This window comes from Opisthocomus hoazin, chromosome 3 (genome assembly GCF_030867145.1).
Source record: "Opisthocomus hoazin isolate bOpiHoa1 chromosome 3, bOpiHoa1.hap1, whole genome shotgun sequence".
Classification (NCBI taxonomy): domain Eukaryota; kingdom Metazoa; phylum Chordata; class Aves; order Opisthocomiformes; family Opisthocomidae; genus Opisthocomus; species Opisthocomus hoazin.
The window spans coordinates 45,575,705-45,601,811 of NC_134416.1; the positions used below are offsets into that span (position 1 = coordinate 45,575,705).

A 26,107-nucleotide genomic window follows, 5' to 3' on the forward strand; every position below is an offset into this window, starting at 1 on the left:
CAAAAATAAATCCCCAAAGGAAAATGCAAAAACAAATATGAGAGACAAACAGGCATTTAAAATAAATGAACAAATAAAGACGAAAAGAAAATGCCTTAAAGGGAGAATCTTGGAAGAGTTACAAAATCATCAGACAAGAAAAAAAAAAGATCAGTAGGATCAGTAGGGACAAATGTGCAATCAGGGAGGGCTGAGTTGCAGACTGCTGCTCGCTCAGTCTGAAGGAGCCTCTGGGCGTTCCCTCTCACTCTCATGTAACTGCAGGTTGTGGAAAAGCTGGTTTGCAGAGGGTGGCTAAGCTGTTTGACTCTAATAGTGGATCCACTGGCATGGCAGAAAAGTGCATGAAGCTAACAGGTGGAATAAAGTAGGGCCAGTGCTGGTGAGACACAGGGGAACTGACAGTGACCACTGCCAGAGCCCCACTAGTCACGAATGTTAAAAATGAAGTTAGGTCAGAATCTAAATGACGTTTGGAGTTTAATGAATTGATCAAATTTGGACTGCTATAGTCTTTACAGACACAGGAAACTTAAAATGACTGTAAGATTAAAACTATGAGATAGTTTGGAGATAATCTGCAGCAGCTCACATATCAGTAACAATCCATTAGCTCAGTTCCAGTATTCATAATGGTAATGTACTTAAACTTATCCTTCCATGTTTTGGGACATTATCAGTGGTCTTGCCTTCCATTAATGGATCTACTTGGTTAATAATGTAAGTCCTATGAGCACATGCAGTAGCCACACAGCAGCAGGAAAAAACATGTATTTCTTGGGTGTGATCATGGCAGTACAGTTTATGCTCACAGCAGTTAACAAGAGCCTGATGAAAAACAAACGACTTGGTTACTGGAAGACACAGTAAGTATGAGCATCCCTTTGTCCTCATTTTTTTTTTTTTTTGTGTAACCTCATGTGAATAAGATCTCTTTCCAACTTGGAAAAACCTACTACTTGAGCAGAGATGGGAAGCCTATAATATGGATGGCGCAGTGTGCTGGGTGGCAGCCAAGGCAGCCAAAGCCACCCGTCCAGTCTGGTTCTACATCCTTCAGAGCTACACCTTGGTAAGCCTTGGTCAGCAAATTGAGCTCTCTTCCCCTTGCCCAGCGAATAATAGCGCAGATGAGCACATGAGAAGAACGTTGATATAAACTGGTTAAAATATGCTTTATTTTGTGGACAACACACTTTAAAGCACTGTGTACTTTAGAGTTCACTCAGTCCAAAAACATACCAGAGTGTAGGTTTCCAACCCATTTTCACATCAGATTCACCTGTGGATATGTGCTTAACTGTGGGTCTGAAACGCTCCCACAGCCACAATGCTATACAAGATCAGCACTTACTTTCCTACTTTCCGGCTTCATTTTGAAGTCACTGAACAAATGCATTTTATACCAGTGCAATATTCAGGAGAAGAAGGACAACCTCATCTCTAATCTCCATTTCCAAGTTTCCCATTGCTGTGGTAGGAAGACACTGCTCCTTCCCATGCACACAGGTCTCTAAGTCCGTTATTAGCAGTGTTATGTCAAGCCTCTTATTAGCTCCCAAGTGAAGTAGGAGAAAAACCCTGCTTGAATAATTTTCCAAGACAATTGGGGCGTTTATTACCACCTCCCTGTGTTTAGTTTTTCAGCATGTATATTTACTGGAACTATAGATATTTCTGACTTCTTTTAAGGGAGGAGAGACAGGAATTTCTCTGAATAAGCACTTTTCAAGTCACTTGTGAAATTTTTCTCTCATTCGTAGAATCGTAGAATCATAGAATGCTTTGGCTTGGAAGGGACCTATAGAGTTCATCTAGCCCAACCCCCCTGCAGTGAGCAGGGACATCTTCAACCAGACCAGGCTGCTCAGACCCCCGTCCAACCTGGGCTTGAACACTTCCAGGGATGGGGCCTCCACAGCTTCTCTGGGCAACCTGTTCCAGTGTTTTATCACCCTCATTGTAAAAAATTTCTTCCTTGTATCTAGTCTAAACCTACCCTCACTTAGTTTAAAGCCATTACTCCTTGTCCTGTCACAACAAGCCCTGCTGAAAATAATTTTCCCCGCCTTTCCTATAGGCCCCCTTCAGGTACTGAAAGGCCGCAGTAAGGTCTCCTCGCAGTCTTCTCTTCTCCAGGCTGAACAGCCCCAACTCTCTCAGCCTGTCCTCATAGGAGCGGTGCTTCAGCCCTCGGATCATCTTTGTGGCCTCCTCTGGACCCGCTCCGACACCTCCATGTCTTCCCTGTGCTGGGGGCTCCAGAGCTGGAGGCAGGGCTCCAGGTGGGGTCTCAGCAGAGCAGAGCAGGGGGCAGAATCACCTCTCTCAACCTGCTGGCCACACTGCTCTTGATGCAGCCCAGGATATGGTTGGCCTTCTGGGCTGTAAGCGCACATTGTTGGATCATATCAATCTTTTCATCCACCACTACCCCCAAGTCCTTCTCCTCAGGGCTGCTCTCAATTCCTTTGTTAAGGATCTAATTAAACTCTCTGCTACCTTCATTCAGCCTAAAAAAAAAATGCTTTGTTTTTTTCTTGGAGAAGGTTTACATTAAAAGCCTCCTGAAGAAAGCTTTTGCCCCAGAGGTGAATAATTTGCCTAAAAACATGCAAAGTAAATCCCTTTTACCCCAAGCTAACCAGCACCAGGCTTGTGGCAGTTATCCACCCAGTTAATGTGTCCTATTTGGGGAGAGGAGTAGGAAGCCATTCTAGAAGTCTCCAGCTCCTTTCAGAGACCCCTAAATGCAAAGACAAAAGCCAGACTCCTGGCTTCAGACAGGCTGGTCAGCTCAGCCACCCCTCTTGCTCAAGGCAAGTGTCCTTCTGGGAGTGTGGGACAGTCCAGCTCAGCGGAGAAGACCAAAAATGCTCCTTGTGCTGCTTTTCTGGGGGATCCTGGTTCACCTCACGAATTATCTACTTATGAGTTTTCATCAAATGACTTTCCAGTGCTCAAGATTGTGGCTTTGATGTCTTTGCCCCCTGGATCACATGGTCAGGTAAGAAAATTACTGAAGAATGTGTTTCTATTACTTGTCTTTTGGTTTCTGAGCCTTTGGTGGGGAGTCCCAAGGTTACAGGGACTGAGTATTTAGGACTTGTTTGAAATAAAACAGCTACCAATAGTGTTGCTGGGCTGCTGCTGCCTCCATTATGCTTTGCCAAGCTACAATAACAAACTGCCCCCTTCATACGCTCAGCCAAACAACAAGATTTGTGTGAAAAGCATAACCTTGAAGAATCTATCAGTTACGTATCATCCTCATGTGCAGTCAAGTTCACATATATATATATTCTTTCTCTTTCTGAACCCACGCTAATTATTTAGTTTGATGGGTTGCTTTCCCCTCGTCTCCCTTTCTTGATCACCTGAGAGAGGTCAAGAAGCAGCATCTCAGAAGGAGTGTGAGCATGGCTACAGAACAGAAAGGCTGAGAGATCTGGGCCCTGGCCTTCACTGCACAAACCTTGGGTGCTTGGGGTGACATATTGCACATACAGATGTGGCAATGAAGTCCAAGAGGGCTTATTAAGGCCATTGGAGATGCTGCCAAAGACAGCAACAACTTGTGTAATAGTTTAATGATTAAAGCACTTGACCAGGAGGCAGATGTGGAAGCAACTAAACCCTCCTCAACCAGAGGGAGTTTGAACACACTAAGACTGAGGAAGCAGCTGCATCTTCCCTGGAGTTTTTCCTAATTACTGGGCTCGGGACAAGACTGAGGGGAGGCCCAGCTGTCCCTCCCCCAGTACTCAATGGGGCTCACTGAAGAGCAGTGCTTTCAGGAGTCTGGAGGGGGAATAAGAGCACGAGAGCACCTTCTTCTGTCCCCTGTGAACAGGGCTCTTCTCAGGTGATGGAGGAGTGCTGAGTTTCTGTGCTCCCCCGACAGTCCTGAGAGCAGAGCCCAGAAGTCCCCATTTCCGGCGATGGAGTCAGGCTCCTCTTCCTTCTCCCCTCCTTGGTGCCGTGGACTGGCTGGGGGGCAGCTGGGAGTGTGGCCCCATGTCGGAGACCGCTTTGGCTCTGAGGGGCCAAGGAGTGGTGAGGACATAATGGGCTGCTCCTTGGGCAAGGGCAGCTTTTTTGGAGGTCTCCCTTCACGACAGCACTCAGGGCCTCAGCCATGGTGGCCAGAGGACCCTGTTCTGCTGCTCTGGGTGAGGTGCCTGTTGGGGTATCTGGTGGTTTCCTGAGGGTCCATGCGGGGACAACACCGGTAATGTTGTCGAAGTCCAAGGTTGAGTCTTCTCCTGCTCCCAGAGGTAGTCTGGGAGACACTTGCATCACTCCTGCACTCGAGGATGGGAGCTGCTGTGATTGCTGCCTAGAATCATAGAAAAATAAATGGTGGGAAGGATCTCTGGAGATCATCTCTCTCAAACCATTGTCCAAGCTGGGCCAACTTTTGTCTTGTTCGGTAATAAATTCAGAAGCTCAAAAGTTATCATCCTTTTGTGATCCACCAGGATAAAAGAGTTTTAACAAAAGACTCTAGAGCCATGGTAAAATGACCACAGTGTACTTTATTTAATGATTTGGTACCTTGTGTTGCAATAAAATAAAAAAAATCTACAAAATCCAAATATATAAAATTTTCAAGTTTTCATTTTAAGTTTTACAAGAAAAATCAAGTTGTAACCAAGGAAATTTGTTAGTATGAAGCACTACTTTCAACTTCATTTCATCACAAATTGCAACTTACTTAACAGACCAAAAGAACTATGGTACTGCAGTACATCAAATACTTCACACACTGTGTTCTTTACTATAGCACATGTAACCTCTGCAGCGGGAGGCAGCGGTCTCTAGCCAATAAAGACACTCTTCACAATCTGTACTCTAAAGGAATGTTTGTATACATGGATTCAGAATATATATATTTACAGGAAGGTTTCTTTTTTTCTTTTAATAACTATTTTGATTCTTCATTTCAAATAAAATACCAAATACATTTTTACAATGTTTACAAGTCAAAGCACAAGTTCTGCAATGATTATCATTCACCTCAAGTCACTGTGCTTGTACTGGGGGGATATCTACACTGTTCCATAAACACAAATGTGATCTTCCATCACTTTATTTCCGCAATGGTGACTACGGAGTATAAGCACAGTAACAATTACTTTAGCACAATCAGTGTGTAATGCAACAGTTTACAACAGAGAACTGAGAAACTATTGGTCCATTCTGTTCAATTTGCTGTCTACCTGCCAACTGTTACGTTAGTCTTTGTCACATAAATTGTGTACAAGAGAAGAGTTAAATAACACAACTTGAATAGGAAAGAGCACACATTTTTTAAGGCAAATTAATAAGCAGCTTATGGTGTCTTTTGTTAAACTATACCCCAACAGAACCTAAAAATAAAATGTATGTTCTGCAACTGTCAATAGTTATGTCTTGTTAAATCAATCTCCTCTATAAATTGATCAACATGGCTTTGAACCTGGTTATTCAAAATGGAAAGAAATCCTCCCCCCAAATCCCCAAATATAGAAAGTGCATGACTTCTTATGTGCTTAAACAAAAAAAAAAGCAGCTGAGGTAGTTAGATGTAAAATGTATTTATGAAAAATAATTGAAAAACTAAACCCAGGACATAGACAGTAAAAATACACTCGTTTGGAATTATTTTAATGTCGTGCAACAACTTAAAGAAAGAAATGTTATGATTTCTGGAAAAAAAAGAAGGAAACTATTTTAGTAATAATAACATAGGAATGAACACAGAATGTACTACTGGAATTTGAATTTCAAGTATTTGAGTCTATTTGCATGTGCATTTTTTTACAGGCTTTTTATAGTAATAGGACGTCATCTACTTTTTATCAAGCATCACATGAGATCTGGTCTAGGTCTGGGACTGCAGCTCCTGGAAGGTAGAAATACACTGGCAGTGCCTGAAGATGTGCCACCATGCATGTCCAGAGGCATCACCATCTCAGCTTGGGTGAAATTCTACACACTCATCCTCTGCCGAGGCCACCTGGGAGTCACAGGGACAGAGATCCCATGCCTATGTCTCCCAGGGATGGATCGGATGGAAGTCCTGAGAGCCTGCCTGAGATGTACCCACATGCCTGGATCCAGGCGGTATGTGCCCATGTGGTGGTCATCCCCTGCATGATGTTCCTGCAGAGCCTCTGTGTCCACACCCAGCCCAGGCAGAGGACCTACACACCGAGCAGTCCCCAGAGAGAGGATCAACCTTCACCTTGGATCGCAGGGTCACAGCTCCTCTTGGGCTTTCCTCCCCATGCCCAGCACCATTGCATTTCAGCCCTCATGGTGGCCTTTTCTCATCTGGAGAGAGGAACAGTGTTCCGCCTCCTGAAGACAGGACAGTCTTCAAGACAGTGTTGGCTTAAGCCCACTCAGGATGAGCAGGGATCATGGTCCCATAGCTCCAGCTAACAGCCCCGGCACAGTGGCAGTCCCAGCTTTCCCTTCCATTCCTGCCTAGGAAGAGGAGCAGGTGGTTTTCTCTACCAAAATGCACATCTGGAGTGTGCAGGTGCAAGAAAAGACTTCAGACTCTGGGAATGAATATCACAAAAAAAGCCTACTTCGAGGAGAAGAACAAACTTTGAGATGTGTTCCTGTCTTCAGTAGCAATGGCCTAATACATCCCATTACTGACTGTGCAATGTGCTGGCTTTTCTGAGTCCTACCATTAGACGCAGCTGCTGATGGTCACAACATGGGTACATGCAATTTGGGATTACAAATTCTGCACTAGGCACCTTGGCTTGAAGAACTCGCAGCAGGGAGCATTGCAAACTGAAATGGTTTTGGTGGGTTTTTTTTTTGTACTGGCCTGTGAAAACATAGGGTTTGTACTTCTGAGGTGCGTGCATATGGTTTACCAATAACTTATGAAAGAGAAAAATGTATTCATGCTTTCTTTTGTTTTTGTTTTCTATTAAACAAAGAAATCCTGAAACTTTTTTTTTTTTTCCTTAATTTTACCTTTCTAAGCTCCCTGTATTTTGCCTATGATTTTCAAAAGTGATGTGTGGTTTTGAACAACTTCATCTCTGGCAGCCCAAAATGAGGAGTCACTGATGTTCACTGTGACGGCAGAGCCACCGGTAATTGCTGATTACACTTGCACATCCTGCATGTCGTGGCTGTTAATTTTTCCTGCTCTTGCCACAGAACTAAGTGCAAAAATAGAAAACATGAGTGTGAGATTTCTTGGCATGGCACGGTATTGCATCTTTCCCCTAAATGTTTGTCAGGCATTCCTGCTCAGTTGCTCAGATTTTTCTGGGGGGAGAAGGAGTGGGGCTGTGAGTATTTCAGGTTCTCAGAGAAGTCAAGGCTTTACAGTTTTATGTAAACGTAAGCAGAAAAAAAAATCTGATTTTGAAGGGGAGACAAGTATTTTTCAGGCCTTATTTCATAGAACACAAAGGTGCTGAAAGCCACGCCTTTGAAAGAGATATAAAAGTCGTCTTCTTCATGTGAAACAACAGTAAAGGCAATCCTTTGTTTTTCCCTATGCATATCAGTTTGCAAAGGACAGAAAACTACAAACCTCATTTTTGAGGACTGATTGAACCAGCTAATAAACTTTTTTGTGTTCTCAGCACTAACCTCTACAGACTAGGCATCTAGCTTGATGTTTCAGTGTTTTGGCATTGTGGGTATTTGACATACGTAGGTGTCCTCTTCACTGTGTCATAACTTTTATTCACTGCCTTTGCTTTTCACAGAGGCATGCTACAGATAATATCCCCAGGTCTCAGTGCTCACAGGCAGCATCTGCCCCAAGACGAAGCAGTCCCTCTCCCCATCACCTGTTCCGCTGTGTCAGTGGCAGCCACTGGAGAAACTGGAAGGAAAGAGGATCTACCTGCACCTGCCTGACCCTACCCTCGTGCCATCGAGTTGCCTCTGTCCCCTCTCTGTGTGACCCAACACTAAAGACTGAGATGAGATTTGTCAGGATCCAAAGCCTTGATCCGTTTTCAGATATTTCAGTAGTGAAAGCATGACAGGCAAGTATCGCCGAGGGCTGGAGTGGCAGGCTGGCAGGGAAAGCAGGGGGACTCTTGCCTGAGCTTAGGATAAAATTTCACCGTCCAAACTCGTCCACTTTTCCCACTGCTGCCCGAAAGCCCAGTGACTTAGGCTTTACAGAGAGATGTGGACTTTTCTTGAAATTGAAATGTGTACCTTAAAGGATACGTTTTTCATAGAAAATATTAAAATATAATTAATAAATTAATAAGCCATCTGACAATTTAAACAGCTATTTAAATTTTTTCTGGAATCCAGCCATGTATCAAGGCCTCATCCAAAGACTAACGGAATTGGAAGACCTAGAAATGCTTTATTGTTATTTCCAGTGGACTGTTTTTTAACGAAAAGACTGATATTCCTTCCTCAGACATTTTCATTGACTTGGCTTAATCAGTACTGGGTGCACAATGACTGACAGTTTCACTTGACAGTAAAGTTCAAGTGAGCTGTAAAATAGTTATTAAAGAGATTCCTCAAGAATAAATTTCACTTAGAGAGACATTGTGAGATTTAAAAGCAAAACGCCCATGTGCTTGCTCCCGGGGCTTATTGGACTCCATTAAAGTCAAAAGAAAGTCATCCATTTGCTACGGTGGACCTTCAGGGAAACCCTTTATGATTATAAACTGCCTGTAATCAAAGCAAATCCCAGTATAATAAACGCTCCTGTCCAGAGTGCTGGTGTAAGTGTGACTTATTGATGTGTTCACCAGGCAGAATTTCTCTATCAGTCCTTTAAGAGTGTCTTTTGGTTTGTTTTTATTTTTGCTTAGCTGTAGATCATTCAAGAAGGCTTTATAAGCACAACGGTTTTCAAGTCTGTCTTTTAGGATCATTTGCCTCCCAAGGAATTACTTTGGAAGGCTCACCTGTTTTACTAATAGCCTAGAAACACTTATGTGCACATTTGCCCAAAACAAATAAAATTCACCAGTCAATCTGAAAACAAACTTTGAGTTCTGTATCTTAAGAGATGAAAGGTGGAAGCACGCACAAATTAGTTAGCCTTATCTGAGTACACATTTTGCTGTAATGACTGCAGAATATGCTCTTTGTAGTTACTACTGGGTTTATTTGTTTTTGTAGGAATCCATTTGGAATATCCACTGTGAATTAACAGACATACTTCTCGCACATCACAAATTCCAAGAGAACAGTGTATGCTGAGGAAGAACAATTAAAGTTCGGTTTATTTTCTTTTTTTTTTTTTTCTTTTCCTTTTTTTTTAAATGCAAGAAGATTACAGAGAGCTGCACAAAGTTTTGAAGCACAGCTGCACTCTGGAAAATTACTATAAAATCAACATAGTAAGTAATCGTGTTTATTGCATCCCAGTGGGTACCATTTCCAACGCACTCAGCTTCCAGTGAGAAGATGACTCTCCCGTTTGCTAATGCCATGGGTCAAATACAGAAGTCAAACTGGGCTTTGCATGGCTCTGCAGCACAAGAAACAAGATTGTTAAGTCAGCATTTAATTAAATATGCAGGCAGGTAAGCAAAGGAAGAAGAACAGAGCCAGCTACCACTGTTGCAACAGCCTTATACACAGAATGGCACCTGCAGGAAAATACAGTGATGCTTATTTGTTAGAACAAACATTAACTTGTTAATAATACACAACTCAAAGAATAGACAGCAAAATGTCTGTCCCCTCAAGTACAATGAATTGGGCAGGGGACAGTTTCTGCTCTTGAGAATCAATAGGAATGGATTTAAATGAACTGCAGTCCTGTTAAAGAAAAAAACGCAGTGGGATAGAAGATCTGTGCTTGCTGATCCAACACGATCCCCGGTTAGCGGCTGTTTTGTGAGTCAGAAATGATCTCAAAACCAAAACATATTTACTTCTAGGTTGCTATGGCATATACCAAGGCTTTGGAATGATGAAGTAATATCCACTGAGCAGCACAATGAGACAGCTATCTCCAAAACTGTTCCTGCTTTGCACTCGATAAAACTGCTGCAGTGTTTGCATCTTTAACTTGCTTTTCCTTCTCTAACTATAAAGGTTGTCTCAATAGCCAGGGGCTATGCAAAGGAATTTTTGAATTTTGTACTGCTACATGAGGAAAAAAAAATCTTCGAGGTAAACTTTGAGTGCTGTCTTTTCTCATTGGTGGGGTTTGCACATGAGACTCATAAGCACAGGAGGAAAATGGGAGCAAGGAAAAATTCAGAACAGTTTCTAGTAAATTTTGCAGACTTGTTTGAGTGAATCTTTGAAGAAAGCTGACCTGTCATGTTATGCTACACTTACAAACCATGCATTAGGATATGTATGCCTCCGTAGTGATTTCTGGTGAAATCAGGTTGATACCATGCCTGCTTCTGAACAGCAAAAACTGATAACTTATAATATGGTTGAAAGTCCTTCAGCAGTGATTTCCGTGATGTGATGAGTGACACAATACCTGAGCATGAACAAATACTATGAGGGTTCACCTACTCTAAGGATTCACAGCTGTTCCCTTATTATAATGAGGCTTTTTACCAGATCGGCTACTGAGCTTCTCTACTTTTGTCCTGCTCTATACTTTTCAAAGCATACCACTTCCCACCCCCCAATGTATGTTCCCTCAGCTGTGCAGAAACAAGTTGATGTGAGGACTATCAGCACTAAAGGAACATGGACTTGCAAATCCGTTATTTGCTTGTGGACATACTGCATGAGAAACTGAGAACATGAGAAAATGCACAAGCACTTGAACAACATCAAGCCTGTAATATTCCATGCACAGAAAAACCCATCTTCTGAGCCTATTTTAAACATTATGTTTTTTGTGAAAGCCATCTAAGATTTATCCTCTGTAAAGCAAATAATAAAAAAGAAAGTTCTTTGACCTATAATCTATTATAAAGATCTATGATTCCTAAATTTAACAACCACTGGCGTAACAGCCATACAAAACCCTTGTCTCGCAGGCCTTAGAGACACCTTTATATCTTATTGCTAACAAACAACTCTTGACAATAGCTATGAAGTTATACCTAAAGAGTATCTTTCACTGTCCCCCTGCATGTTCCAGTTAGTTTGTAATGTATCTAGAACTTTCTCACTCAACATCTTGCCTAGAGGAGAGAGTAATTGCACCATAAATAGTATTTTGGCATTAAGGTTTGTTGGTTTGTTTTTTTTTTTTTTTTTGCTGTTAAAAGACTCTGCTCCTCCCTTTATCCACAGAAACAGCTGGGGCAGTTTTCCACAGTGTTTCACAAACATCTCTTCATCCTGACCAGAGGAATAATTTCTTTGCTTTCGTGTCTTTTTGATCCCTGGCGTCCCTGCTAAGGTTGCCAGTGGAGATGCTTCCACAATAACACGTGTGCAGTTTACTCACTGACATACGCAGACGTGCATCCTGAGGCGAGAGACCAGAGCGGGCTGTGGCAGCACCCCAGCTGAGAACTCTGTACCAGGAGAGGGTACATCCAAGCCGTGAGCTCTTGCCAAGTCCTGTGTTGCTGCAACTGTGTTCCTCTGAGTACCGGAGTCAGGTTAAATATTAAACAACCCACTCGCTCACACCAATTTTTATAAACTGCAAGCATACTAACCTACATCCTTCCTGCTTGTGAAAGGACTTAAATGCTTTGCTGATCACAAGACTTTCTTTATTCAGAGATCAGGTTTGGTATAGGCAACGTTAGATTTTTTTTCCCTTCTGCTTCACGTCAAACTAGCGAAAATCCACCTGTGTGTTAAAAGCGATGAATAAAATATTTTCTCCGCTCATTCACCCCGTTCTTAGCGCTGTTCTAAATGTGGTATCTGTTTTGATACAGTTATTTCTCCAGGACAAACTGTTCCACTGTTCCACAACTAGCACAGTCATGTCAGAAATGAAGTTGTACTGTTACTGGGTAGAATGACTTTTTTGTTGATAAGGAAATTGATGACCAGAAGGAAATGTGGCCAGTTCCTCATAGATGGTAACTACAGCTCTCTCGATCCCAGCAATCCTTTTAAATACAAGTCCTTGCATGTACAAAACAAATCAAATGGATGAATGATTCAGAAGATGAATGATGAAAGCTTAGCTGGGATGAACTTACTGAAGTTGCATTTCTTCTAGGTCGCTCTTCCCAGTGTGGGCACCATGCTGATCACAGCCAACAACGGCTTTCTTTTTTCCCACCCTAACTGATTAATGTTTGCTCACGGGAGCTTGATTACTGTGTTACAAGTCACAAATTTGCAAGATTAAAATTGTCTGTTGAATTAATTAGCTGCAAATCAACCTAAGCAAAGCTTGACAAGTTCCAAGCTGTTCCAATAAAATGAAAAAGGAGGAATCGATAGCAGTCACAAATACATGACAATATGCTGGCACTTTGTGACTATACATAGTGGCAGCTGCCTTCTCTGCTGACAAAGGAAGATTTTTCATTGTCCGTTCAGTGTTGTCTAAAGGCTAAATCCTGCCCAGATTGTGTGGTAGCCTCACTGATGGCCGAAGTGTTCTCAGTAAAATATCTCCTATGGATCAGCCCAATAATCCAGGGGAACTGGAGCTAGAATTTGGAGCTGGAAACGAGCTGCCTCCATTGTCTTCTCTTTCAATGCCCGCAGTGCCGGCACTGGGACTGATCACAGCACGTGCAGACGCTGGCCGACAGGACAGCTACGTGTGTCCCAAAATAGGAATGCAGGGTAGGGAGTCATGAGTGACTACTTTTGAACTTTCTCCGTGTAGCTACTGCCCTTGTCTGACCCCGTCACTGCAACAGTTTTAGGTCTATCTGTCCAGAAATCTGATCCTGTTGGAAAGTTACTCTATTTTTCAAACACTGTCCTTAATGCTGAATGGTGACTCAGGTCAGGAACTCAAGACATAAACTTGAGCTTCAATGCAGCTAGTGCTTTCACTGGCTAGTAGTCTTTTCCTCAGCTTCACAAAATTTTGTATTCATTCTTATCAAATATTGTCTAAGAAACAGTCTGGGATACACAGGTAATAATGCAGAGCACATAGTGAAAAAAAGCATCAGTAATTAAAATTTCAGAAATAGCTACTGTGTATTCATGGTACATTTAAATTGTCAGGGGTATTGTTTTCAGATACATGCATTTGAAATTTATCTTCAGTACATAACCCAAGAACTAGCAAACCTTTCCTTCTGACAGCATGTATCAGGCAACTGCATATGTGCTGGATAAAAAACACTCTTTAGTGTTCTTCAGTCAAAATTCAAGTAAACCTTCCTAATTATTGCAAGTTCTTTCCTTCATAAAGTACTGACATTGATAACTGATATTCAGTGAAACAAATACAACTAATATTAAATGAAACAAAGGTTTAATTGATCCCTTTGCCTTCTGCCTATATGGTTTTTTCCCCTTGATTAGCAAAATACGATAAATCTTTATTTATTTTGTACAAATTGTTTTTTTACCCCACACTGTTCTTTTACCAAAATATTTAAGATGATGAAATATAGCATTAGACATATTTCTCCACAACTTTTCATTAACATACTGGCATAATACATTGAAAAGTTTTCTCCAACAATGACTGGAATGTGTTTTCCAATAACGTTCTTTTCTTTTTGCAGTCATCACTTGATTACCCTTGATGACGATGCTCTTGATGCTTTTTTTTAGGATTAGAATTTAAATGAACTATAAGATTACATCCTAATAGAATCTCAGGACTCATTGTCATGTGTATACACACACACACACACACGTATATATATGTGTATATATATAGAGCAATGCATTTGATACTGTAAATTTGCTCCCAAGTATGAGACATGATACTATCATTTTTATTATGAGAAAAAAAACCACTTTCATGAAGAGTACTCTTTATAGCATGCTCTGAACTGTGGGCACTGAACTTACTTCTGGCATTTGCCATAACCTGGGCAACTTGTACACAACTCTGATTCAAACATACCATCCAGAGAAACCACATCTACTCCACATGCTTCAGGAGAGAGTGTGCAGCCTGTTAGCCCTTTGCTCAGCCCAGACTGGTATTTGTTTGGCAAAATAACTGGGATCACAAAGGCAGTACACCACAGACGCAGGGGACTATGGATAAGGTACATGGTGTAGCTCTGGTGCGCACACAAAGTCTGCCTGAGCTCCAACGAGAAACCAGGTGAACGTGGCTGGAGTCGCACATAGTGCGTTAATAAATCTGATTCAAGGCAGCGTGTAGAGATTCAGGCTTTGTCACAGTGCTAACCAAGTCCTTACAGCTTTTGGTCAGGTTGGAAGGTAAGCAGAGTGATTTTGCATCGGCCCCAATTTTTTGCTGTAGACATTACTCTTGCTGGATGCAGGCAATGGCACTGGACGTGCCCAACAACTTTGGAGTCCTCAGCACTGAGGGGGCCAAAAACATCAAAATACTGTTAGTATGCCTACATTGCACAGGATAACCTTTCAGTTTTCCACCAAGAGGAGGAACAGCCTCAAAATAAGAGGGAGGGAGCATGCCCTTCTCCTGAGTAGCATGCAGCCCTATAACCTTCCCCTGAGAGATAGTAGCTAGAGATATGAATCATTGCTAGCTGAGGAGATAACTGAGCCTGGCCTCTCCCCTTGGTCTCTGCTTACCACAAATCTACCACTGGAAAAGCAGTCATGGATATTTCTATGGAAAGCTCTGTCTAATAGCACCCCAGAGGACCCGAGTCCTTCAGGTAAGATGGGCAGAAGAATACCTGCTCGGGGGATCCTGGCAGGCTTAGGTGGGAGATGGGAGCTGAGCTACTCTGCACTGTGAACACCGAGGTGTTTCTGACCAAGTCCAGGAGCCAAATTTTAGGTGCTTGAACCTTTAGCACAAGTAGTTCAGGAGCTCCTGATTAGTGCAGTTTGGAGGATCACAGTATTAGCCCGACACCCCTGATAAGCCTGCACTGACCTCTGCGATTCTGCTGGCCTGCCAGGTATCTGGTCACTGCATGTTGCGGCTTTTGTCCAGCCCATGCATGTGATTTTACTCTCTGCGGGCTCTTTGGTGCACAAGGTGGGGAAAAGAATGATGGACTATGCCCAGGCCTTGCACGGACTGGCCTTGTAGCACCCAATCACAGCCGACATCCTGCCTTAGCGCTGCCTCACATCCGTGAAGACTCTTCTAGGCGTTCAACCAGCAGCTTTTTTTACCATGAGCAAATCACTTATTGGTGAACTTCTGTTTTGCAGTAACTTTACACACTAGGTGGCTGAGTGGGCACACCCATTTCACAACAAAATCCTTTTGTGAGGTTTAGTTCAGTGCAAACAAAACCCCAAACCCAATGCCTTGTTAAAAGGATGTGGCCTTTCCTACACCAGAAGAGGTTCCTTGTGTAGAAAAGCTGCTAGCATGCCTAGGGCTACAGCATGCCCAAAAGTCAGATCCAGAAGCAATTGCTTCCACAAATATCTGAAATAAGAGGCTGAAATCTACAGATACAGAAAATGTTTGTATCCATGGCAGTCATGTCTTTGTGTCTGTGAAAGTAGCATCTAGTTACATTGACAAATCCATTACATTTTAAAGTTTATCCCAGCCATCCCTGGAGATGAGAGTTTTGGTTATGTTTCAAAGTTTCTTGGCTGTTTTTATTTTACAGTGCTTTGCATGTAGAGGTTTGAACTTTCTCTTATTTGGCCACTTGTCTCACAATTTCTTATAAATCTGTGTTAATGAACACAGCATCTATAACTCTCTTGTCATGTGAATTCCCCCATAAATGTGCTGAAGAGGACTTTTTCCCCTGCATCTTGCATATCTGTAGTCTATGCTCCAGGATCCAGAGTAGGCACATGGCATACCAATGAGTATATAAGATCCTCTGCGTAAGAATTAGATGTTAAGCATTCACAACAAAACCTAAGTACAGGAGTCAAGCTTACGTGTTTAGAAAAAGTTCCTTTTAATGAATGCACTGGCCAGCAACTGACTGTTGTAAGGATCACTGGAAATGACTGGTTTCAGAAATGTTTTTCAAAGTCTCCTTAAAAGGAGCAACTCAGCAACTCAGTCAAAATGGGTATATTCCTAAATGTTTGAAACAAAAAGGAAAAAAGAAGAAATGTTTCGATTCATGCTGAGTTAGCACTAAGTTTGGAGTACGTATTTCTACTTGAGGCAAATGACATTCAGGCTTTTTGGTATGAAGCAGATCTCCAGCTGACTTCAGACAGGAGCTAGGAAGTGAAGACTCTCACTACCATGGTCTGAATTCATGCAGTTACTCACTCAAGGCCAGGAGCCTCACCTTCTCACATTCGTATCAGTGTCACTGTGAAGAAATCCCACCAAACACCTGCAGTGAGGTCACCACGGTAACACAAATGGTCCCAGGGAACCCCTCACATGTTAGAAAACTTTGCAAGTGATCTGTAGGTCAGTGACACTATTCCCCTAACCTGGTGTGAGCAAGGCTTTACGAGGTCATCCCTGTGTCTCCTGTAGTGAAATCCGCTCATACCAGATGTAAGAACTCATCTTGGAAGCAGATCACTCAGCAATTTGCAGCCAAGTAAAAAAGATGGCAGAATTTGTTTCACAAAATCACTGCATGTGAATTGCAGTAATTCTGTAATTTTTTCATTCCCAAATTTTAAAGAATCTGTTCTCATTTTGCACTTTACCTGTTTTATCAGAATAAAGAGGAATGTATTCAATGCCATAATGAAAAGACATAGTTCTACAAACAATCAAGGGAGGGTTTCACAGCATAATGTCTCCGGTATATGAAAGGCTGTTTGCCACTTACTCGATTTGACTTTCTGCTGAGAGCATGGGCTGCATGCGAGCTACTCTAATTGCTACAATTAGCAAAATTAAGTGGCTTATTGTGTATTTAGACAATTCTTCCCACGTTCTGCATTGTTACTCTACAGAATTAGTAATTACAGTGTTGGGCTTGTAAATTCGTGGACACGTGTTGTGACTATTTTCATTACACTCCCCTTGTAGGGACTCAACCTGAAAAAGCTTGCTTAGGTGGATGCACAAATGCAATTTACTCTGCTTCCCACCACGCACAGGAGCAAGAGAGGCAGCAGTATGACCCCAGCAATCTGCTGAAGTCTTTTCCTTGGCATTGTGCAGGCAGTGCAGAGGGTGCAGAGCAAATCACAGCATCCCAATCACTCCAGATTACTTGACTTCAGGGACGGAGCAGAGAAAGGGCAGTGGCTTTGGGAGCTGAATCACTGGCAGAGCCAACTGAAACTTGGTACAGCGTGACTTTAAGGCTCTTCAGGAGCTGTATGATCAAATCACAAACACTTCAAAACTGTTTAACTGGGTTCTAAAAAAATCAACAGGCTAGTTGGAATATTTGCTGGCCAATAAAAAGTAAATGAATATATTATGTGATTGGGAGTGCCTTTCCAAATAAAGCAGCACTCATACTTTTAGTACCACTCATTAATTGCTCTTTTGGGGAGTTAATGATATATTGGCTAGACTATCACGTTTTAAACAAATTTGGGTTTAATAGCTATTAGTGATTCAACACGTACTAAGAATTGCAGCTCAAATAAAACTTTAATTTACCTCCTCTGCTTAAAAGTTTACAAAATCAGGCAGCTGAGGCCTAGCATTTAATTTGGGAAGGGAAATTTTCTCCAATGTTATAGAAATTAATTAGTAGAAAATTTGTTGATTTGCCAATGAAAAGAGTTTTTATGTACCTCAAGTCCATATAACCCAAGCACAGAAACATTGTTCTAGCACAAAAAGCATGTCTAAACTGACCGTAAACAGAGGTGGAAATGAGTTTTTGCGTCATTAAATGTGCAGGAAAAAAATATTGCACATATTTACAAAGAATTCATTTTTTAAAAAAAGGATTACCCTATTATAGAACAAATAACTTTTAAAATAAGATAAAAGGCTTATCTTACATTTTCTTATATGTCTTCTGAATGAACATTATCTCTCCTTTAATTTGAATAGTAAATACTAATTAAAATGTCTTTTCTATAATGTACAAATTCACAACTCAAAATTCTAGGACCAAGTCTCTAACCAGATAATTTACCATTAAATCAGCTGGCAAATTTGTTTGGTTCATTAAAACAATGCTTACATACTTGTTACTTCTAACAAAGAAATGTGATTGTTTTTCTTTACCAGAATATAATTCTGAACTTTTTAGTTTCCTATATTCTGGAATGAAATTTAAAAGACCTGATTTTTTCATTATTTCAAAAGTAGAAGGTGTTTTTTTTGCAATTCTTTTTTTAATTTTTTTGCTATTGCTGTCTTAACTGAACTTTATTGGTTTTAAAACTGTCTGTGGTAAGAAGAATAGTGCATATTGATTATTAACTGTCCATAAGGCCATCATGGGATTTCATTGTGGACTGTGTTTAATATTGACAACTTCTATAAAAAATTATTACAGCTTTTAATGCAACTGTTCACAGCAATGCAAATTAAGATACTGTCTGTGTAGTCATCTGAGTGTTAGGATTTCAATGGCCATCCTGTTCTCAGTGCAAGCATCACTGACGTTATGAACGTAACAGAGCAAGATTCTGGGAGAGCAAATTTTGACTGCGTGTAAGATGACTTTGCCCCCTTTTGCAAACAGGGGGTCTGAATTCTGAAGACCAGCTGTGTGTACATACTGCCACGCATGGTGCTGTGCACTCAGACCCTGCAGCAGTTTGCTTAAGACGAATTTATGAACATTATTAAAAAAAAGAAAAAATGCCGGGAGAGTAAAGAAAGCAAATGCTACATATTAAAGCCCATATGCATAAATAACACCTCTGTCTCCTTCCTTCCAAAACCAAACAAGAGCAAATCATACAAACTCACCCCAAACCTTCTTCAGAAACCTTGCAATGCAAGCACTGGTCCAGACCATAACTCTTTAAATTTTGTACGAAGCAACGTTCCTCCACTTCCGTAAGCCCCGAACACAGGGCTCACAGCCCCGAGGAAGAGTGAGACAGGATGAGAGGGCCATCAGAAGCGGGCAAGCCTCGCTGACAGCCGCCATGCCGCCCCGGTCCCCAGGAGGTGCTGGTGGGAGGGGAGAGCTCCGGGGCGCTGCCCGCTGTGCCTCGCTAATGCCAGAATTTCTGAGTTGTTAGAGAACCAGCAAACACATTGAACTGTTTCCGAAAGAAACCCCTCATATCCTGGATTACAAAGCTTACCATCTGCCTTGTTTGTAAAGAAAAGCGGCAATTTCCTTGTGCGACCCGGCATTTGATTCTGGAATGAAGGCTCTACAAAGGACTTGCTCCCCAAATCTTTTTTTAGCAGCTCTTGCAGTGGTATATTTTCTGGTAAAATATGAGTGGTTTTCTCTGAATAAGCTGCTATATCTCCATGGAGGGAAGGGCAATCACTTAGTACAAAGCTTCAGGTTTCGACTATCAAACAGTTTTATTTAAAAAAATTGTTATAGGGGCAGCTGGCCACTGTTTACTTTGAAAATACCTAAGAAAACCCTTGAAGCACGGGTTTTTTCTGATCTGTAAAGTTCCCTCTGCCTTGCAGATCCCTGCACTTCCACAGATGTTTTGTTTTGAGGAACTCGCCCCCGGAGAGAACAACAGGTATCGAACATTTCACTAATAAAAAAAGTCAACATTAAAAATGGCTAATTGAATGCATACAAATAAACATAGGCTGCATAACCTTGGCCATTTCATAATACAAATATTAGTTACAGGAAAGACTGAAATTTACCCAGCAGCATATACAGCAGTGACTACTCTGGATATACCTGACAGTGAAGGTTACAAGACCAGTCATCAGGTCTTCTCCATCCTGACAATGCCATTTACAACAGTAACTCTTCAGTTCTGCTTCGCTCTCCTAGAACGGATGGAAAGAGTTATAGCGAATTGTTTCTTATGGAATCGCTTGGTGTCTTTACAAGCCACTTACATTTGAAACAGGATCCACGGTTTATGGAGTATTCTAAAAGTACCCGTGTAGGCTTTCATATGGCATTACACTGCAAAACAAATCCATAATGTGTGAAACCCAGGTTTACATCAACCTGCAGAAGCTAGTTGATAAAATTCATGGACCGATTCTTAAAATCTAAGCTATAAAGAGAATGAAATGTATTAAAAGATTTGAGCTTTATAAAAAGTAACCTTTTTATACCATATTTTTACTTTACAAAAATATTGAAATAATTCATGAGTTTTTCACTCTGCACCAGCTTTAAAAAAAATACTATCAAATTTTGACGTGCACCTTTAATGCATCTGAAAGCACCATCAGGGGATACTTTTAACATAAAGGAGGATACCATTGACTAGATTTAGGGAGGTATTTAAAACCTAAAAGCTTGCAGCAAAAGCACTCTGTTACAAGAGATTCGAAGTAATTTTTAGATGCATCTGGACACAAGTCTTGAGCAAGCAGAAGAGGGTCTTTCACGTAACTTGGTTATCTTATACTCCAGTGAATATACTTACTAAGAGGTGGCTGAAAGCCTTTAAAAGACATCATTTTCACTTTGGGTAGGAAAAATCAGAGCTGTCTCTACACGTTGAGAACTTGATTGGTCTTTCCTGCTTCTTGGTAGTGCTCATGCCACTTGATATCTGTCCCTCAGGCAATATCAACCTCGCAGTTGTACAATGTTTGGCACTAGAAGGGTATGGCATGTCACAGTCTCTTGTCACCCCTGCATACATTCACACACTGAATCATGCATTCTCAGTCCTGACACAGAGAAGTTTCAGTGTGTTCATCTCCTCGTAGTTTCTTCCGAAATATCTGAATGGGGTCCTCCAAAATGTTTAGAATACGAAACTATACTTCCCTGTTCTTTTACACATATATATATAATTTTTTTTTTTTGCAAATTGAACAGTGAATCATGATTATCATTTAATTTACATCACTACGTGCTAGAGCTCCTTCTTTCTCCTCAAAACCAGAAGTGAGCTACACAGAATTTTTGTTGAAAGTAACATAAAGAACTTAAATTGAATTTTAAAAGACTTTGAAATTCCACAGAAAACAAACAGTTCTGGTAGTATTAATGTTTATGACCTAATTAATCAGAATTTAGTTTATTTTCCATTGACAGCCTTACAAACAAGACGATGTATCTTTTTAATTAAGAACTATTTTGCAAGCCTACGCTAACCTGAATGGTTGTTCTATGGGAGTGCTGAAGACTACTATGCTCCTATTTTTTCCCTAGAAAAGTTTTCATAACAGCAACGTTGAGTGCTACAATTTTGTTATCTTTGAAAAGGTTTTTTTTGCTGTTTTTTTACAATTGATTATACAAATATCAATCATTCATTTCTGAAATAAAATGCACTACTGGCTAAAGTTGAAAGCTCTAGTCAGAGCCTTCCTATTGGTTGTAAGTACTGTGTAGTCAGAGTTTCATAGCAGCAAGGAGTCGTGGGTGAGTTTCCCCAGCTGAAGTAACCGATCTGTATGTGTGGGTCAGGGTTTGGGGTTTTTTGAGGCTCTCAGGTGACGCTGCTGTATCAGTGTCCTGCAGACAGACTGCACACAGTGGATCAAATGATAATCATGATGATAGCCAGACTAAGAACACTACAGCTCGCTGCTCTACTTGTAGTAAGCAGTTTAGTTATTCCTAAAGCCCTACTGTCAACCCTTAATTTGGACTGTAACGTCGGAGCTTCTTCAAGCCATGTTTTTATTTTGTTTACAATGTGGTTTCATATTCCAAGCGCTCCTGGATAAGGGCATCATCTTTATACTGTAGCCGTGGAGGAGCAGGGGAACATTCAAACGCTAGGATCGCCTTCCTCAGGCTCCTGTCCAACACGTGTCTCTCCCACGCTGGGTACCTGTTCCTGAACAGATCGATTTTAATGACAGATTCCTCAATCCTTGGTGGCCGGGACGAAGGCGTGGATGGTGCGGTGGGTCTCACCTGAAACACAGGCACACATCCATCCCTCTCCGTGAATTTTTGATCCCGCTCGCTTGTGACACTCCGGTTGTTGGAGATGGACCGTAGAGTGTTTGTTGCCACCTCTGGGGGTAGGGTGAAGGCAGCGGCGGGGTCCTCACAAGCACAGCTTGGTGACTGCCCAAACCTTGGTCCGTTGGGGTGAAAGAAGGCATAGTACATTAACATAAAAACAATGCCTGTTAAAAAGCTGCTGAACACTACACACAGTGCTGGTATGGCAAATGCATCAGAGATTGGTGGGGCCTTGTACAGATACCAGAGAGCACTCAAGGCGGTGTTTTCTAAAAGGATCACAAAATAGTAAATGAAAAGCCTACAGCGTGTCCTTCCTTCCTTGACATTGAACCAGCTGAAGATATAGATTATCCCAACAACCATGTCGAAAACTATCTCCTCCCATTTAGTGATACAAAACTCTGTCTCGCAGTGGACGATCCAGAAGGTCATGATGCACCAGTGCAGCACGATGAAGATCCCAAAGTACAGCTGGAAAACTGAGGCAAACAGAGCAAAAGTAATGACCCTTGCTGCAATTGTGAAGAAATGCCAGCAAAACTGGATTATAACAGCCATGTAACTGATGGGTTTCTTGTCATCACGGGAGTCACGGAGGGCCTTTTGGTAGGAAGCCAAAGCCCAAGCCAGGGACACAAGAGATGCTGCAGCAGTAAGACCTAGGAGGAAAAAGGAGACGCTGTTAAGGCATAATTAGTGTATCAGCACTTAGCTGAAAACGGTGAGATCCTTGCTGCTTTAAATACGCTCTTCACCACTCACATCATAAAATCTCTTACTTCTCCTCTAGCTCAGCCAGCGCTGAGAAATGGACCTCTGCTGCTGGGATTTCATTCCCCTTATAAGCACACTGGCGTGTAGGATACAGATGAACAAGAGCAGTTAGCAAACTACACTCTGAAACGCTGCTTTAGCAGTTTTATGTTTGGAACAAATTCATTAATTCACGACTTCGAGCAAGTTGGGAATAGATGTCTCTGTCAGCTGTGCGATTTAACAAGATCTGCCGCGATTACTCTTTTAAAAAATATGAATTTTTCTGGTTTTGATAAGTCATTAAAGAAGGTCAATATAAAGCTCCCAAGTCTCTCTAATTAAAATGCCAGCATCATATACATGTAAAAAAAAATCAATAACAATGCGAGCATAAATCCACATTTTTGAAATAAATTACTGTAACTCTTGGTACACCAAAGTTTAAAATATCTGCCTTACTCTTGCTGAGGGAAAAAATGTTGCCCATTTTGATGTTTCCATCACTTTTAAACAGAATTTTAAGAAGTAGAAAATGGCAAAACTTAATTTTCTTCCAGCTGGAAATGAAATTAATTTTAGAACTGTTGGAATTTTCTACTGAATTAAAAGTATAGATGAGTATAGATGCTTCTAAAGGAGGGAGTCATGACATAATGTTCGTATAGCCATTCTGTCTCCCATACACCACAGAACTGCCTATTTTTAATACCCTGAGCTATAGTATTTCTGGAAAACCTGTCAAATACTTCTCACAAAAAGAATTCAGTATAAAATTATTTCTCATGAGATTTTCAAACATTATTTTTGTGAAAATAGTTCCTATTCACTGAAAATACAAAAATAGTAAAAAAAAAATATTAAACCCCCCTTTCTGCTTACTTTGAACATGTATATTTCCTTTTTCCTCAAGCGAGTTTGATTGTGGTTGGTAGGTAAACTTAAAAAGAAGTTGCTTTGCAACTGAATCTAATTTTTAAACTGATCTGTTACTTCCAAGCACTACCAGAAAAATACCTTACATTCTCATTAAGCAGTGATATCATTCAGCATAATTATTCAAATGCTTAACACTTACATAGCATTCTGTTAGAAATGAATGATAATTCTTCTTTCCTAGATTATTAGTTTTTATTTACTTACAACTCATATCAAGCTGCATTGGATGGAAATGGGAATTCAATTGAAATGCAAAAATCCAGCCTTTTAAGTGTACTTATTACTTAAATAAAATTGCAATAAATGTTGTATACAGACAAATAATGTTATCAAAAGATTTTACACTTTAAGCTGGTTTATTACCAAAGCAAATCTTATATACAGACAATGAATGAATTCATAAGTGTCAGCATCCCAGGCTGAGAATTTATTCATAGACCATTTAAAGATAATGATGCTTCAGCTTACTCGACTTCTAAACAGTTCCTTAACTTTGAACTAGTTATTGAAGGAAATTAAACTGAAATGAAGAAAACATTTCTTTTGTCTTCTGTTAAAAGCTGTTTAATCATTTCAACAACCTTTGGTTCTAGATGCATTGACAGTATTTGTCTTCCCTGTTCAATAACTTTCTTTAGAACCTAATCATCAAGAATATATTACTTAAATATTATAAATTTTATGCAAATTTTTTTTAATACACGGTGGTAAATTTAAGCTTAAATACATGTTGCTATTCACTTTTGGGAAAAAAGTTTGTTTTGAAACAGAAAAATGTAGGTTTTCTGAAGGATAAAATGTATTTAAGCAATCCACCTGGCTTAACACACTAAGATTTTGCTCAGTAAGTAGCACAGAGGGACTCCTTGCTTTCAGGAGGGATTGTGTTTGCCTGTGTTTTTTCCTCAGTCACTGGCAGGGTGATAAATATGTTATGAGCTCCCATGAATCCATGAATTTAAAAACCCTTTGTTTTAAAAATAAAAATAATAATAAACAATCAGGAGAAATATAGAACAAACTTAGGATTTCAGGGAGGATTTTTACTAAGACATCATCATTTTTCTTCCCACACCGACGCCTGGATGCCAAAATACCAAGATTACTTCTGGAATCCTCCCTCACGGAGAGAATAAATTATCAGCAATGAAGACAGGAAGGAGATATGGTATGAATTGTTGTTTTAATTTCTGACTTATATATTTGCTTTTCATGCTGGGCTGCCTTTCAGTGACCGTTATCTCTGGAGACAACACTAACAGCTGAAAACGTGTGTTCTCATTTTCCTGTAGGAATATTTTAAGAAAAAAACACAGTTCATTTCCCTTATGAAATGAACAGTTTGGAAAGGCAGATGAATAGGATAATGCATAAGAGAATCTTTCAATACAAATAGGCCACTCTGAACAAGAGCTCAAAAATAGCATTATCAGCACAGGAAAGAATAATGTGAGGGAGAAATCCATATATTTTTTTTGCAAATGTAACTTTAATGACCTCACACACTCCTCCAGAGGTTTGTAGAGATATTATCAGTTTTGCATTAGGAGGTGTAAAATCATTCAATAATGCACACAGAATGTTTCAAATAAAACATTAAAATGCATAGAAATTTCCAGCATTCTAATGGTAATTAATTCATAGTCATTGTCTGGGACAGAAAGAAGCACATACAGTAGCAAGGTAATTCTGTTATTTAAATAGTCATTAGTAGGGAAACATCCTTTGCTTTTACAGAACAAACTCAGGGATACTGGCATACAGGAGGAAAAAGGAGACAAGGGAATACACAAAAGGAAAGAACTGTCAGTTAAAGTATTATGTATTTACTCTTGTGCTATTGGCAATGGTGTTAGGGATATAGAATTAAGATAAGGCTAAACGCTTCATGGGCACCATCCATTTTTGGTTATTGATGAGACTAAGCACTGAAGAATTATTAAAAGTATAATTAATAATGAGAATAATAATGTAAAAGTGATGCAAATGCCAGTTTGCTAAAAAAGAAATGCCACTGTATGAATAATTCACTGGGAATGGTTAGAGATAAAGTGAATTATTGTAGCACTGAATGGATAATTCATTAATTAGAACATCAGTCCATTTGCTGAGTATGTGTTTGTATGAACCGTTTTATCCATATTTCAAAAGAAGAACTAAAATAAATTTCTATTACTATCAAAACAAAGCTTCAAAGGTACTAACAGGGCACCAGGAAAAAAGGATGTCCTATAGACCCAATGGAAAACAAATAATTTGTAACAGTGCAGGTGGTTTAGCATCTGCAGTCAGGCAGGCTCCTTTGCCATTCAGAAAAGAACAGGGAAGATGGGACTGTGATCTGTGGAGGTGCCGTTCAGAAAGAACAAGCCCCGGCTTTCCTGCTTGCTCAGCTGCAGCCTCTGCTCTCTCTTTGGGCACTGCAGCAGCTTTCTGGTGTATTTGACAGTCTT

At 40.6% G+C, this 26,107-nt stretch overlaps 1 protein-coding gene across 2 annotated transcripts in view; it reads right to left on the minus strand.

Moving 5' to 3' along the window:
- Window positions 1-4,569: 4,569 nt before the first annotated feature.
- Window positions 4,570-26,107, minus strand: part of XKR4 (XK related 4) — a 253,701-nt gene continuing 232,163 nt past the window's right edge. The window contains exons 3-4 of one of the 2 annotated variants that reach the window (XR_012763436.1): window positions 20,455-22,621; window positions 4,570-19,982 (exon numbers count right to left, since the gene is read on the minus strand). Coding sequence is in view for 1 of the 2 variants with exons in the window: in XM_075416140.1 (XP_075272255.1) it covers window positions 21,675-22,621 (947 nt within the window). In the remaining variant the exon portion in view is untranslated. Of the gene's footprint in view, window positions 22,622-26,107 lie in introns of both variants that reach the window. The other variant, XM_075416140.1, reaches the window with a different exon arrangement.